Genomic DNA, 14,134 nt, shown 5'->3' with positions numbered 1-14,134 from the left:
CACTTCTAACTGCCCTTCATCCTCTCTTGAGTCAGATAAATACTGATTGAACACTTCCATAAACCTCATCAAGTGTGCAACCCCACTAGGAGCTGGCCTGATTTTTCTAATAGATAGATTTGGAGGGCCTCTTTCCAACCATTCTCCATCTCTGTGCATCAGTGTCTCTCCTCTGTCCTCACTAAGGAAAAGACAGGCACTTATTTAATTGTCATTCCTACTGCCATTGGGTTTCAGGGATGATGGATCTGTCTTGCACTCTCCACTACCACAAACCAACCCTTCCAGTGCCACCTCAGTGTTTTAAAATACATAAAAGTGTAGAGTTGGAAGGAATTGCAAGGGCCAGGGGGGTTGGACTGAATGGCCCTTGTGGTCTCTTCCAACTCTATGATTCTATGATTTAGTCCAACCCCCTGCCATTGCAGGAATCCATTGCAGTAAAGCATCCCTGACAGATTGCCATCCAATCTCTGCTTAAAAACCTCTAACAAAGGAGAATCCACTACCTTTTAAGGCAGGTTGTTCCATTGCTGAACACCTCTTACTGTCAGGAAGTTCTTCCAAACATTTAGTGGAACTGCATCTTGGCCATGTAACATGCCACTCTGAGACCTTTAAGAACTGCTTCCCATTAAAAGTGAACTCTACTCAGTGAGAAGTACCAATGCTTCACTTGATTTTAAGACTGTTCTTTATGTTCATAATGGATTGAATTCTGTTGTTGACGTATATTGAATGTAAACCTGATTATCTCAGTGTATATATTTTCGTGGCCGTTGTAGGAAGAGGTATCGTGTACCTCTTTCTCCAATGTCCCTCTCCTCCCCACTCTTGCTATGCTCTGTCACCCTCTCTCTGCTCCTGCCAGTGCCCTGATTTGATTTTAAGACTGCTCTTTAGGTTCACAATGGAACATATCCTGTTGATGACCTAAAGAGTGGCCTTAAAATCAAATCAGAGCATCGGTGTAATCCTGATTATGTCAGTGCATGTACTTTGCTGACAATCACAGGAGTAGGTATTGAGTACCTCCTTCTCCATTGCCCCTCTCTTCCCAGCTGTGCCACAGCAGCTGGGGATTACCTGGCCCAGCTCCATCCCTCTGACCACTAATCAGCTGGGTGAAGTGCCTCTTAACATATTCTGGCTACCATGAACATCATCTTTAAAAGAATCACCTTTAAGTCACCACCAGGATTCTAGCTCTATCATATTAATTGCTGACACATCTGGCCATTTTAAGGAAGTCTGAATCTTGAAATGATCTCAGAGAGGGGTGTAGTTGCAGGGATAAATGTTTGATCGTGGGATATTCAGAAAATCTTGTAATTTTTGTGATGCATATCATAACTTTAAAAGATACTATGTCTGGGGCCTGATTCATGATTTTTTGAACATTTAGGGTTGGCAACTCTGCGATCCCCCAGTTTCTAACGCTGCCCCCTGTGTTCGCTCCTAGTTACGGCAGAGTTTATGCAGCTGCAGATCCTTACCACCACACCATTGGCCCTGCTGCCACCTACAGCATTGGCACCATGGTAAGAAAACCTAGCCCTGCTGCCACCTCTTGCGAGTGGGCCATCTGGGGAGCATGCCATGTTGGGGCTGGGCTGCCCACATAGGGTGAAGGGGCAGAGGAAGCAGGTGTGTTGGGATGCCTCTGGGAGTACCTACATACTCACAAATAAGCTCCAGTCTTGTTGTCAGTCCCTCCACAGAGATAGAAAATGTAAGGAAGCTCCCAAGAGAGAACACTCACACTTACACACACACACGCACAATCCTGGCACAGATCCTGTTGTCTTCATAACCAGTGGAGGCACAGATATTTGCCTGCTGGCACCTGTGGCTATTATCAGGCTTCCTAAATGTTAGCCAATCTGCCATGAAACAGAAATCAGGTTTTCCTGCAAATCCAATGCCCTGGTTCCACAGACAGTGATTCAGAGCAAGTAATAGCTTGTTCAGGATGTAAGGAACCATTTGCTCAGGAATCATTTTTCAAGGAGCAAGGCAGAGAATTGGTGTGAGACAAAGAGCACATCCCTGTGCAGGCAGACAACACTTTGCCATTTCCTACTCTTGCACACACACCCACACTTTTTATGGGGATGCCCCTTTGTAATCAGCTTTATGTACTGCATCAAAAATGAGAAACATCAAAGTCAACCTGCAATAACATTTGCCATTTACAAGTCTTCCCTAACAACCAGTCACTAACCCACCTGTGGATGTCAGAGCCTTCTCGGAGTTAAAACAGAAAATGCTCTAGAGCAGGGATGGAGAACCTTTGACCCAACAGTTGTTGTTGCAATTCCACTTCCGATCACCCCTCAGCTTTGACTGGCTATGGGATGATGGGAATTAGAGTTAAACAACATCTGGAGGACCAAACTTCACCCACCCCTGGCCTGTGGCAGCCAATCTACAGGCTTATGGAACTGAGTTCATCCATCAGCTGTTGGGCAGAAAAGGCCAGAAGAAGGATTCTGGGCCAGATATGAGCATGGAGGGGGGACGTTTCTGTAGGAGCCATCTTTCTTCCTGGAATGGCCCATACAAAACAGACCCCTACTTCAAAAGCCCTGTTTTCTTCTCCTAATGAGTTCTTTTGTTTGAAAATGGACATCAGCTTTCTCCATCTCCCATTATTTGGACTTCCTTTGAGTCCAGGCCCAAAGCATCACTGCATGCTGGGAATGGTGTCCACCACCACTACTGGCCACCTCCACAAAACAAGGCCTCTGCCAGCCTCGGCGGTCTGGAGAGACCACCACATGGGCTGAAGTAACGGGGCAGGGATGGGCTGTGCCTCTCCTTTATACTGATTGGCTTTTTCTCCGTCTTTGATGTTGCAGGCTAGTCTATACCGAGGAGGGTACAGCCGCTTCACTCCCTACTAGCAAGACAGACCCAGCCCCTCCTCACAGTAGTAACACTGACTGCTCCTTAGAAACCAAACCAAAATCAAATGGACATATGGGCCCCTGCCCCACGCTGCTGGCCCTCGGCAGCCAAAATCCACTTTATTTCTTTACCTCAAGCCGCCTCTCATATCTCACACCCCACTTGTCTCTGGTTGTGTACAGCCAAGTTTATTTTCATTTTGCAAAACCACCAGCCTGGGGATAGGGGACTGGTGCCTGCTTTCACCAGACAAAAGCAAACAAACAAACCACCAGCAAGCAGAACCTCAAGGAGAGCCTCTTGCTTCCCTCAGAGGCCACCCAGCTTCCAAGCTCTCAGTTCTATGAGTTCCCAATTCCCAGGCTCCAAGTTTTGGGGCACCTCTTTAATTTGGGCTAGACCCTCAAAGGCATCCCGCTTTGTGCCATGGGTGTTCAGGTCTAACACAACTAAGGGAAAGGGTACTGTTAAAGAGAACTCAGGATTTCGTCCCTCTCACCATAAACTGTCCGTTTTCTTCACCCACATGGGAGATCTGTGCCAGCAGCGCTGGGTGGGCTGGGTGCTAGGCTTTTCTGGAATACTAATAGGCCCAGGCTTGCTAACCCTAACCCTTTATTACCATGCTTAGATATACTCAGCCTTCAAGGGAGGACCTTCCTTCCTCTTTCCCTGGCCATGGAAATCTCTGCTTCTCCACTCTGCCCCCACCACAGGGCTTTCTAGAGGATTGGATTGTGCATTGAGCTGAATTGGGCAGGGGCTGGATTCTCAGTTCTCAATTCAGCTTCAGCAGGAATGTATTGTAAGGAGGAAAGGTAATGGGCCTTCTGCCAGGTTGGCATCTGCCCAGACAGTCCCCTCTGGGACCCTCCAGGCTCCACAAGACTCCCCTTCTGCCCATTAGCAAATAGATATGAAGATATGAATGAGTTGGCCAGGAGCAGCCCTAGAGGGGCTGAATGATCCCAGCTCCTTCATCTATGTGGAGACCCCAAGTGCAGCCAGAAGGCGGGCAGCCTCTTACCTCTATTTGCTGTGCAGAGCCACCTTGTAGATATATCCAGAAGGGACATGAAAGAGGAAAGCATTTGTGAAGAGACAGGAACAGGGTGCGGAGGGTGGGTGGGCAATGGTGAAGGAGGCTGGGGACTGGGTGCCAGCGCCCCCACTTCCCAGGTCAAATGTTTTAGGCCCGCGACCCACCTGGGGCCAAAAAGCCCTCCTTCCACTCTTCCTGCTGCCCCATTCTTTCCCACCCCCACCCCACCCCCAGGCTAGTGCCTGCAGGTTTCTCCATAGAACGTTCTGCCTTTTGTTTTCTGTTGTAGTGAAACCTTCAGCTGTTTCCTTCTGGGACCAGGAAGGGCACAAAAAAATTTTTTTAAAGCAAAGCAACAAAACAATTACAAAACTAAACAAGTCAAGCGACCGAGTGAAAGCCCCCTTCTGTCCACACATGCGCCCCCCCCCAAAGGGAAAGGCTAACCGGAGCGCAACCAACCACCGACCGACCCATCGGACAGACAGGACGGCAGCCACCCACAGACTCTGCAAAGCCGTCTGCACCCAGGAGACCCATCGTGCCCTGTTCCCTTGCCCCCTCCTCCACTGCAGACCACGGGGCCAGGAGGACAAGCACTCTGACACACGGACTGGACTCTGCAGGCCCTGGGGCATCACGTCTTCCTTCCAAGCCCTCCTGGAGAAGAACTGCGGTCACACCTCTACCGCAGACCAACGCCACGAGCGCACCTGCAGGGCTAGCAATCCTGCTTTTTGCTTCCCGGAACCTCTTCCTGCTTTTTGTGCTTTGTTGGTTCATCCATTTGTCAAATTGGCCTTGGGAGTTCCCGAGCCGGGCCAGAGCAGGGGCTTTTGGGGTATAGCTAGCTTATCCCAGTGGGTGGGAATCTCGGGTTTTAGAGGGGGTTTTCTTTAAAGAGATTGCACTTTCCCCTCCCCCTGAGGATCCCAGATTCCACCAGCCCCCTTGGGGTCATACCCTCAACCACCACCCTCCCCAGCCCCCACTCGCACACTCATCCCTTGACCATCCCCATAGCAGGCCTGGCTGATCTCTGTGGCTCTCCTGAGAGCTGGGATTTCCTGAGATAAACCCTGCCTTCTCAAACATGAGGCCCTAGAAACGAGGGCCAAATGGGCACCACACACCCCTTTGATATGGTAAAGGTAGTGGAGGTGGTGGAAGAGGAAGAGAATCAGGAGCTGTTGTCCCCACTGCCTGGGTGCCTGGGGCAAGCACATTCCTTAAGGACTGCAGGGCCAAATAAGTGACAGGACATCACATTCCCCCCTGGCAGCAGCTGGGGTAGGGAGTGGTGGGGGAGCAGTCTGCACACCAAGGTAATTGAGAGAGAAGAACTGTTCTGCTGCACAAACAGAGGAAATGTTTGCAAACTCTAGAGGCTGCTTTTGCAACGGGGCATTCCCCCATTGCCCTCATTTTCTCCCTGCCACAACCAATGGTGTGAGTAGTGCGCATCATGCAGCCTGCCTTCCTCTGCCACATACCACCCTGGAGCCAGATGGACTCAGGGCATCCCCTCCTTGCCCCCCACACCTCTGCCACCCCTGACCCTGACCCCACCTGGGCTTAGTCATCTCATGAAACCTCACTTTCTATTCAGCATTGAAGCTCCTGACACGCCAGCAACCAGATGATCCTCCTTTTCTATTCCTGTTGTACATAGCCCCCCCCCCTTCCCCCCCCCGCCCCCCCCCCTTGTACAAAGCTCCTCTTCCTCCCATTTGCTGCCCTCTCTCCCACCCTGGGAGCATCAGCCACCCGCCCCATTCTGTATGCTTCTAAGGTGTGAACATTCAAATAAACAGTATTATTTATTGATTATTATAATTATTACTATTATTATTAAGATTATTAATAAAGGTTTCTTTCTTCAACCAGGATGGCTCAAGATTTTATTGAGGGACTGGGTAAATATTATGAATGGTGCACATAGGCGGGCACCAAGGAATTGGCACTGGAGATGAATGATTGGTAGCAGGGGAGCTCTTAGTTTCTCAGAGACAGGCATTATGCCGAACCAAGGCTGGGAATAGAAGAACACAAGGAGTGAGGGAAACTTGGGAGGCCTTTTCCCACTACCCAGTTACATTACAATTATTTCACTTTAACTGCCATGGTTCCATCCTGTGGAATCGGGATCTGCAGTTCAAGGGGGAGCCTTCTGAATCCTCAGCCAGGGAGTTCCCCTGGTGCTTCTGACCAAACTACAGATTCCAGGATTCCATGGAATGCGGTCATGGCAGTTGAACAAGAATCACAGTGCTCTAATTCCCACTCACTCACCCACCTACTTTGAAACAACTAAAGTCTGAGGTTTCCCACTGAGCCTAAGGCATTCCAGGATGTGAAAAACTCCGTGCATAAAGGAAAACTTATATACAAGCAGTCCAAGAGGCATTCATCCTTTTTCTCCATTGCTTGCCCAACTACACAGCCTGTGCTGCTCTTCAGTATACAGAAAGCAGGCTGTCTACCATGTATGCTGGCTCATCAGTGGCTGTGTAAATTGCTTGTGCTTTTGCTGCCTGTGTCTGCAAACACATGTCGTGTTTAGTGGACTCTGACCTCAGAAACCAAGACTGAGTAGTGTAGACAACTAGAGCTTTATTTTGGATTTCCAGACAGATGTTCACCACAGGCTTTGCTGTGTCAAATATGAGTTTTCCCCAAACGGACTATCCTTTAAGAGTTTTCCCTTTCCAACCCCTCCTTCCCAGCCCAGGGCCCCTGGCTTTGTTCCAGATCAAAGGGTCCTTTGAACATTCCTTCTTTCCTCAATTTCCCCCTCTGCATTATCATATCATCTGGCCCAGGAAGGAAGGTGTCCTCTGTTTACCATCAGTGTTCTACCTCAGGAAATAAACAAGGTCATAAACTGTGGTTCATCACATTCTGTTCGCTTCACAAGCATCCCCCTCCAATTATTGCCCCATTCCTTCGCCCTTCCTTTAGTTAGCTCTAACGCTATTTCACCATATCACTTTATTCCTATTCCTTCCTATTCCTTATCATGATAGATCCATAGACATATGGGTGTTTATCAGACGAGCTCTTAAAGAGGTACTATTCCAGTGTGACTCCTCTAGCTGCCTCCTGTTGCATGCTGGGATTGGCAGTTTTAAGGAGGGGTATTTAGAATTCTCAGGCAGAGAAGTTCAGCTCCTTAAAACTGCCAATCCCAGCATGCAACAGGAGGCTGCTAGAGGAGTCACACTGGAATAGTACCTCTTTAAGAGCATAGTGTGATAAACATCATATGGATATGACAAAACAGGAGGTTGTGACGGAAGAAGAGTTCAGCAACTGGCAGCTGTTGGGTTGCATCCAGCTTGGGTGGTTGCAAGTTACACACCCCTACTCCTAATAGTTGCCTCAAGATGGCCATCCCATCATCACACAGCAACAAATACTCTACACAGGTAAATGGTGTGCAGCTAGTTTTTTGTTGATGGTTTTAACCTTGCTGTTATTAAATTATATTGATTTGTTCTGTAATCATTGCATGGTTATATTTCAGTTAATGAAGTGGATGTATTCCTAGGCATTACTTCTTTAACAGAAACTTTGGTACCCAAAGTAGGAATAACATGGAAATGATAGGTTCCTAAATGACAAAAAAAGGAAAGTAGTACCATGTTTCAGCAAACTTTTTATTCAACTTTATGTATACATGAAAAGAAACAATCACATCAGGCAAGCATTGCATAACCGAACAAAAACATTTTTAATTTTCTACAGACCACTTAGAAACTTCTTCCAAAATGTATCCAGGATTATTCTTCTTTTCAGCACTTTTCTTATCATTTCCGTTTTGGTGGCAAATTGTCCAGATCTATACATTTTCAACATGCTAGGTCAGCTAGTGAGGAAGGCTCCACTAGCCAGTCTCCCTCTTTCTTTATGATTTGCTCATCTCACATGCTCAGTAAGTGAGTGACTCTGGAGGCAGATTTTTTTACCTTGCCTGTTGTGTGTAAGCACACCTAGCTACAGCAGAACCACCTACAGGAGAATCTCATTCTTTCCCAGATACATTGCATATTGCAGACACACTGCTGCAACCCAACAGTGAAAGTGTCTTTCTCCAGCCCTTCTTCATCATCTTGCTAATGCCAATGCTGCAATAAGCTTCCAGTTAGACAGGAGACAAGAAAAAAGGGGCTGGGCTGGGTTGGGCTCCCATAAAAAGACTTATGTAAAAGAAGTTTCTTTTTCAGAAGCTTTGTTAACTGAAGGACATCTTGTATTAACTATTTTTAAAAGGTTAAATAACTCTGCATTCACTTATGCTTGCCATGTCTCTGCCTCCCACTCCCAATTCCCCTTCATGTGGGGACCTTTCCAATCTGATGTGGATTCCAACTGCCTTTTTACCCTGACAACAGAACTAGGTGATGGGACCTATAGGCAAAAGTGGATTTGTCAAAGAACACAAAAAACAGCCGAGATCAGTTTCAGCACTGGTGGTGTGTAACTTAATGGCAACATTCTGGTGGCTAAGCCAGTTGAGGGAGGGCGGTTAAGGAGAAACGTGTGCGCAGGCCAAACAGCTTTTAGGTTACAGTGGTTCCTGGGGAAGTTCTTATGCAAGCATGTAAAGGATGAAGAGCCAGCACAGTCTGAGCATTGGACTATGACTCTAGGTGAGTTTGGATAAGTCATACTGGCGGGTTACAGACCGCTGAAAAGCGGCGGCCTGCACCCGCCCCTTTCCCCGCTGTACCAGGGCCTCAGCTGCCAAACCGGCAGCCTCCAAGGCCCCGATCCGCCACTTTGCAGGCTGTGGGAAAGCGGCAAAAGGCCTTCAAGCCCCAATGACACCCCAACGGCAGCGGGGACTCCCAGAAAGTGGCCACTCGACCCCTTTCTTATTTGCGTCGCTGGTGCAGCCTTCACACGGCTGCAGCAAGCGACGCAAACCAGGAAGGACTCCGTTTCAGAGCTCCTTCCTACTCCGCCAAAAGGGCGCATTAATCGCCCTCGTGTGGAGAGATGGCATCATGCCCACGCCGCCTCGTTCGTGACACCATCATGGCGGTGGCCATGTGGAACGGCCGCCGCCATTTTGTGCGTGCAGAGCGCATACTAGGGTTAGGGGAGTGCGAAAGCACCGCCCCTTCCTAATCCTAGTACGCGCTCCGCGCGTACTTTAATGGCGGTCTGTAATCTCAGAAGGCAGCAAAGACAAACTCCCTCTGAACAAATCTTGCCAAGAAAATCCCATGATAGGTTCACCTTAAGGTTGCCATACACCAAAAACAACAAAGGAGGAATAGGAACTCTTCAGCCCTCCTGGTGTTATTGAACTGCAGCTTCAACCATCCCCCAGCACTGGCTAGGCTAGCTACACCTGATGGGAATTGCAGTCAAATAACATTTAGAAAGCCATACAGTTCCCATCCCATTATGTAACCAGGAGGAGTTTCCTGTAAGGAGAAAAAAGAAGACAAGAAATGGGAGCATATAAGCAGGTAATAATAATTTCTTAGCCATCTGAGAAGAAAGTAAGATCGAGACTGGTGCAATGGCTATACAACACTGGAGAAGTTAGGGAACAAGAGTTTTAAATGTACCTTTAGAGCTGAGGGTAAAACTCAAAATTTCAAGACTAAAACCATGTGGCAGGGCCAGCATTTTTCAAAATGTCAGTTTGTTGATACTGCTGCAATCATGCCCACCTAAGCAGGACTTGTGGTGTAAATGTCGACATATCAATTTCCTTTCTTTCAAGCCACCGCCACATGGGGTGATGGGGCTTGTGCAACAAAGATCTCACACATGCCATGCTTGGCCAAACTCCCTGCTGCTAATTGCCTACATGCCAGACTGTGAAGGAATAATTGCCATTCTCAATTTTCTTGCAGGCGCTGCTTCAAAGATTCAAGAGGAGAGTGAGTGAGTGAGTGAGTGAGTGGGTGAAACAGAGAGAGAGAGCGCAGAAATTGTGATTGTAACTGAGCAATAGGGATGGTGATCCCAAGACACAAGTTTGGCCAACTTTGGGAAGTCTTGGAATCAATTCCTTCACACACAGACCAAGCTGACTGCATGACACTTCCATTGCTAAAATCAGTGGTTTTAGCTCAAAGCTAAAACCATTAGTCAAAAGTCCACTGTATTCTCTAACAGCCATGTTTTCTGTAAAAATAAGGTATTAGGCAAGCATCTTGTTGTAAAGAAGACTCGCACTTTCTGGAGAGTTCTAGCTGTCTATTTTCCCCTTTTGTAAATGAATAACAGGAGGGCAGTTGTGATCGTGCTAGTGGGAATGAAAATGGAACATTTACAAACCAAGAACAATCATGCAGGCATGCTCCCCTGGTCCCCATAGGGATCACCAGTTTTGCCCTGGGTGAGTAGCACTTCCCTAGTTTCCAAGTTCTACCATATACCTCAAATTACCATTTGCTCACTTTGCAGACTGGACACATGACACCTTACTCATTCACAACAAAAGCTGCACTCTTCTCCCAGCACTATGCACAGAATGGAAGTGCTATAGGGACATAGAGGATGGGTTTATGCTCCCAGCTCTCCACTTCTTTCAGATCAGATACACTGCTCTATATACCTGCATTCCGAAGTTACAACAGAGCAAATCAACACATCTAGAGCAGTCTGTTAATCACAACATCTGACAGGTTTCTTCTGAAGCAAGTATTAATACCAGCATTTGCCAAACTGGTCAAGATACTGGCACAAAACTCTGCAAGATTGTGGAATGGGAATAACTAACTGGGTTCACTTTACAGCTCCAAACTGCAGGAAACTCAGGGATTCATTTGATTTCACTAACTTTTAAGACATAAATCTTTGCTCCCACCCTGTGGCACAAGTTAGTAATTGCACTGTTCTCTTTGAGACAACATTATGAAGCATAGATATGCTCTCTTTGCGAGAACATTCCAAAGCCCAGTTGACTTATATACAGACCAACTCTCCTCCTTTTGAAAACAATATCAAACCAAGAATTAATTAGTCATATTTTGCCACATTCCAAACTAGCAAATTAAGGTTAAGCAGCTCTGGATGAAGTGTTTTGTCTTTTACTGTTTGGGTTTTTTTGTTTGTTTTTTGTTAAGTACAGTGGTTCCTCCACATTTGCTGAGGTTAGGGGTGAAGGACCCACATGAATGTGGAAAAAATGCAAATTTTAAAAAGCATTCTTTTTACTTAAGAGAACACTCCTCTAGGAATCTCCAGGTCCTCTAGTGCAACTCTATGGTCAAGAGCTGACAGTGGTTGGTCATAGGAGCTCATCACACGGAGGCAAATCTTGCGCAGAAATGGGATTTTTAAATCCACTAAACACCTGTAAATGCAGGAAACCACAATATATTAAAAACAGTTTGAAATTGATTTAGGATCCTGGCTTGTCCTGAAGCACACAGTCATCATTTTTCGCAGCTTAGGTGAAAAATATGCATATTATATTCAGGTGTATCTAGAGGGGAGGTAAGGTTCAGCCATGATACAGTCATCCAATTGTGGTCATAATGTGCTAGCTCGTGCTTAGTTTCTCTAAACACACATACTTAAGTATGCACAACATATGCCGTACTGATGTCTTTAATGTTCAGATTTTTAACTTTTTCTGCCAGTTCTGAAGAAGGAAACACATTTGTTTTTTGCTGCTGAAAATGGATCTACTAAACTGCATAGCTCATATCAAGGGATAAGAACTATATTTTTAATGCATTAATACTATAGCAAAAAATATTGGAGACTAAACACAGCTCAGAGTCTTAAAATATAGCTGAACAGGATTAAAATATAGCAAAAATTGAGAAGTTATTCAGTTTGGGGTTTTTTGTTGTTGTTTTGGTGTGGAAATAGACAAAGTAATAATCTTGTATTTCAGTCATCAGTGATTAACCATAAATTAACACAATTTGCCTTCCTTCCTCCTGTTTAAGTCATAATGTCCCTTATGTCATCCATTTCAAAAATTAAAAATAAAATGCTTTAGTGCCAGCAGTCTCCCCACCCCCACCCATTTCTGAATGGGCAGGATTGGAGAATAAAAATATAGTCATTTCTAACATGGCCATTAAGGAGGAATGCTTGCAAAAAACAATACCACCTTAAACTTCTGCAATTCAGAAACTTGGGAAATGCTTGCCTGTTGGTTATTGCATCATTGAAAAGTACTTGTTACCGCAGCACTTTCTCTTGGTATGTGGAAACTGTGCTACACTCAGAAGCCAACCAAAGTTGAAACAGGAAAGGGCTTATTAAAAGACACAACCTACTGTTAAAATATCCTTTAACAGAGTGTGTCAGTGCATGCATGCACATGTACCTGTATTCAGTGCAATGCTGCAAACTGTTATGGACCACTAAGGATGTAGCACTTTAAGAATTCAAGACAAAAAGCTGCCAAACTGAAAGCCCTACCAGCTTTGCACTAGCAGGGCAGAAAGTTTGGAGGGAATTGCTGAAAGAAAAATGATGTGGCATCTCAGGATGCATCCCTCTACCCTGCAACACTGCTGTTTTTCCTCTCCATTCTGGGGGGAAATGGAAAAACTTTCAGTGTAAAGGAGCCAAAGCTTTAGACACATCTAGGGAACATCTCCTTTAGGGCCTCTCTGATGAAGCACCAACAGTAGAGAATGAGAAAACAAAAACAGGGAAGCATCCAATTGAAACCCCCACCCCCACCCCCACCCCTCCAAAAAAGGAGAGACATCTCAAATTGATGAAAAACTATGTTTAATAGCTAAAAACTCCCAGTGTATTTCTGCCTCTACATATTTTAAAATCTGCTTCAGGGCGCTGTACAACGAACATGAATACTATACATCATGAAATGTGAAATCAGTTAAATACTTGTACATTGCATATAGCCAGTCCATACTTAAACGAAATGGCTGAACAAATTTATGATAAACAAGATCCCAGTATCATTTCCTGGCAACTGGAAAGCATACAAATGGAAAACTGAAGATTTTGTATGTGGATGTTAGAACAAACTGATGACGTTTAAGGGCACTCTGGACATGCATGGGATGGAGAAAGAAGAAATTACTGAAAACTACAGGTATGTTTTTTAAATAAGAGTATAAGAAATTGAATCTATTCTTTGAGGCCTAGAGAAGTCAAAGTTTTTAATATTAAATTCCACTCCCCTTTTTAGCATCTGTCCTTCCTAACCCCCAGAATCTGAGATCTGTTGTAGAGTGATTTTGTTCCAAAACATGACTCACTCAGGGAACACCTGCTCTTTTATTTCTTATTACAAAAAGGTTCCACTGATATACTTTGAGACACTTAGCTTTTTACCCACATTGTTTTTCAGACATTTGTAATGGCTAGTATAAGTACAAAACTTCTGTTGCAAGTGATAAAATAGTGCATGATTTATCTTTTGTCACATGGTCTATACATTCAGTCATTTTAGAAAATATGTACAATAGACACACCTTTACACAGCTGACATCCCACAGAAACAACTGCACCTGTCAGAGTATCACATCTGGATTTTTTTGTGGGTTTCACTGAATGCTCTCCATTTGTTGTTCTTCCCTGTTCTTGTTGAAGCAATTCAACCACAATGCCAGGAAACACCTATACAGGGTTCAATTTTTCCCACCTATTATTATTGCTTATGTATTAAAGTGTAATTACAGTAATACACAGTTCCAACACACCTTTCTTCAAGGAAGAGTTGTAATATGGTATCCTTTCCACACCTTCAAAAATCTACAGCCTTCCATTTTGTCTGATTTTTCCCCCCAAAATCACTTGTTAATGAGAATTTTATTTAATATCTGTTTGGGGAAAAAAACAATCATGTGTACAGTGTGCCCTTGTTATCAGCTGGGATTTGGTTCCAGGGCCCCCATGGATACCAAAATCTGTGGATGTTCAAATCCTATTAAATACAATGGCATAGTAAAATAGCAAAATCAAGGTTTGCTTTTTGGAATGTATATATATTTACACACACACACACACACACACACACACACAGAGTCACCCCTCCATTTTCACAGGGATCCACTCCAGACCCCCCCCATGAAAATGAAAGATCACAAATATTCAAGCCCCATTGACTTGAATGGCTGCATGCACTTGCGCACACCATAGGTGCGCACGCAATTTTGCCCCACAGCCCTTGCCGTTCACAAAAGACCGAGGGACCCAAATGGCAAGACTGCAAACGGCAAG

General features: G+C 45.3%; 1 protein-coding gene and 1 long non-coding RNA gene across 8 annotated transcripts in view; one reads left to right on the top strand and one right to left on the bottom strand.

Moving 5' to 3' along the window:
- Positions 1-5,835, top strand: part of RBFOX3 (RNA binding fox-1 homolog 3) — a 601,172-nt gene extending 595,337 nt beyond the window's left edge. For 4 of the 7 annotated variants that reach the window (XM_042452604.1, XM_042452605.1, XM_042452600.1 and 1 more), the window contains 2 exons: positions 1,406-1,541; positions 2,862-4,235. In XM_042452604.1, coding sequence (XP_042308538.1) covers positions 1,406-1,541; positions 2,862-2,906 — 181 coding nt within the window. In that variant the 3' untranslated portion in view covers positions 2,907-4,235. The other 3 variants (XM_042452603.1, XM_042452602.1, XM_042452601.1) reach the window with 2 other exon arrangements.
- A 1,762-nt stretch (positions 5,836-7,597) lies between these two features.
- On the bottom strand, positions 7,598-13,853 carry LOC121922801. Its single transcript, XR_006102231.1, has 2 exons — positions 13,387-13,853; positions 7,598-11,273 (listed from the first exon to the last, which is right to left on the bottom strand). It is a non-coding gene; the product is annotated as an uncharacterized LOC121922801 (long non-coding RNA).
- Positions 13,854-14,134: the final 281 nt, after the last annotated feature.

Source organism: Sceloporus undulatus, chromosome 2, assembly GCF_019175285.1.
Source record: "Sceloporus undulatus isolate JIND9_A2432 ecotype Alabama chromosome 2, SceUnd_v1.1, whole genome shotgun sequence".
Lineage (NCBI taxonomy): Eukaryota > Metazoa > Chordata > Lepidosauria > Squamata > Phrynosomatidae > Sceloporus > Sceloporus undulatus.
Note: the sequence above shows the minus strand (reverse complement) of the source record. Positions and strands in the feature narration are given on the sequence as shown.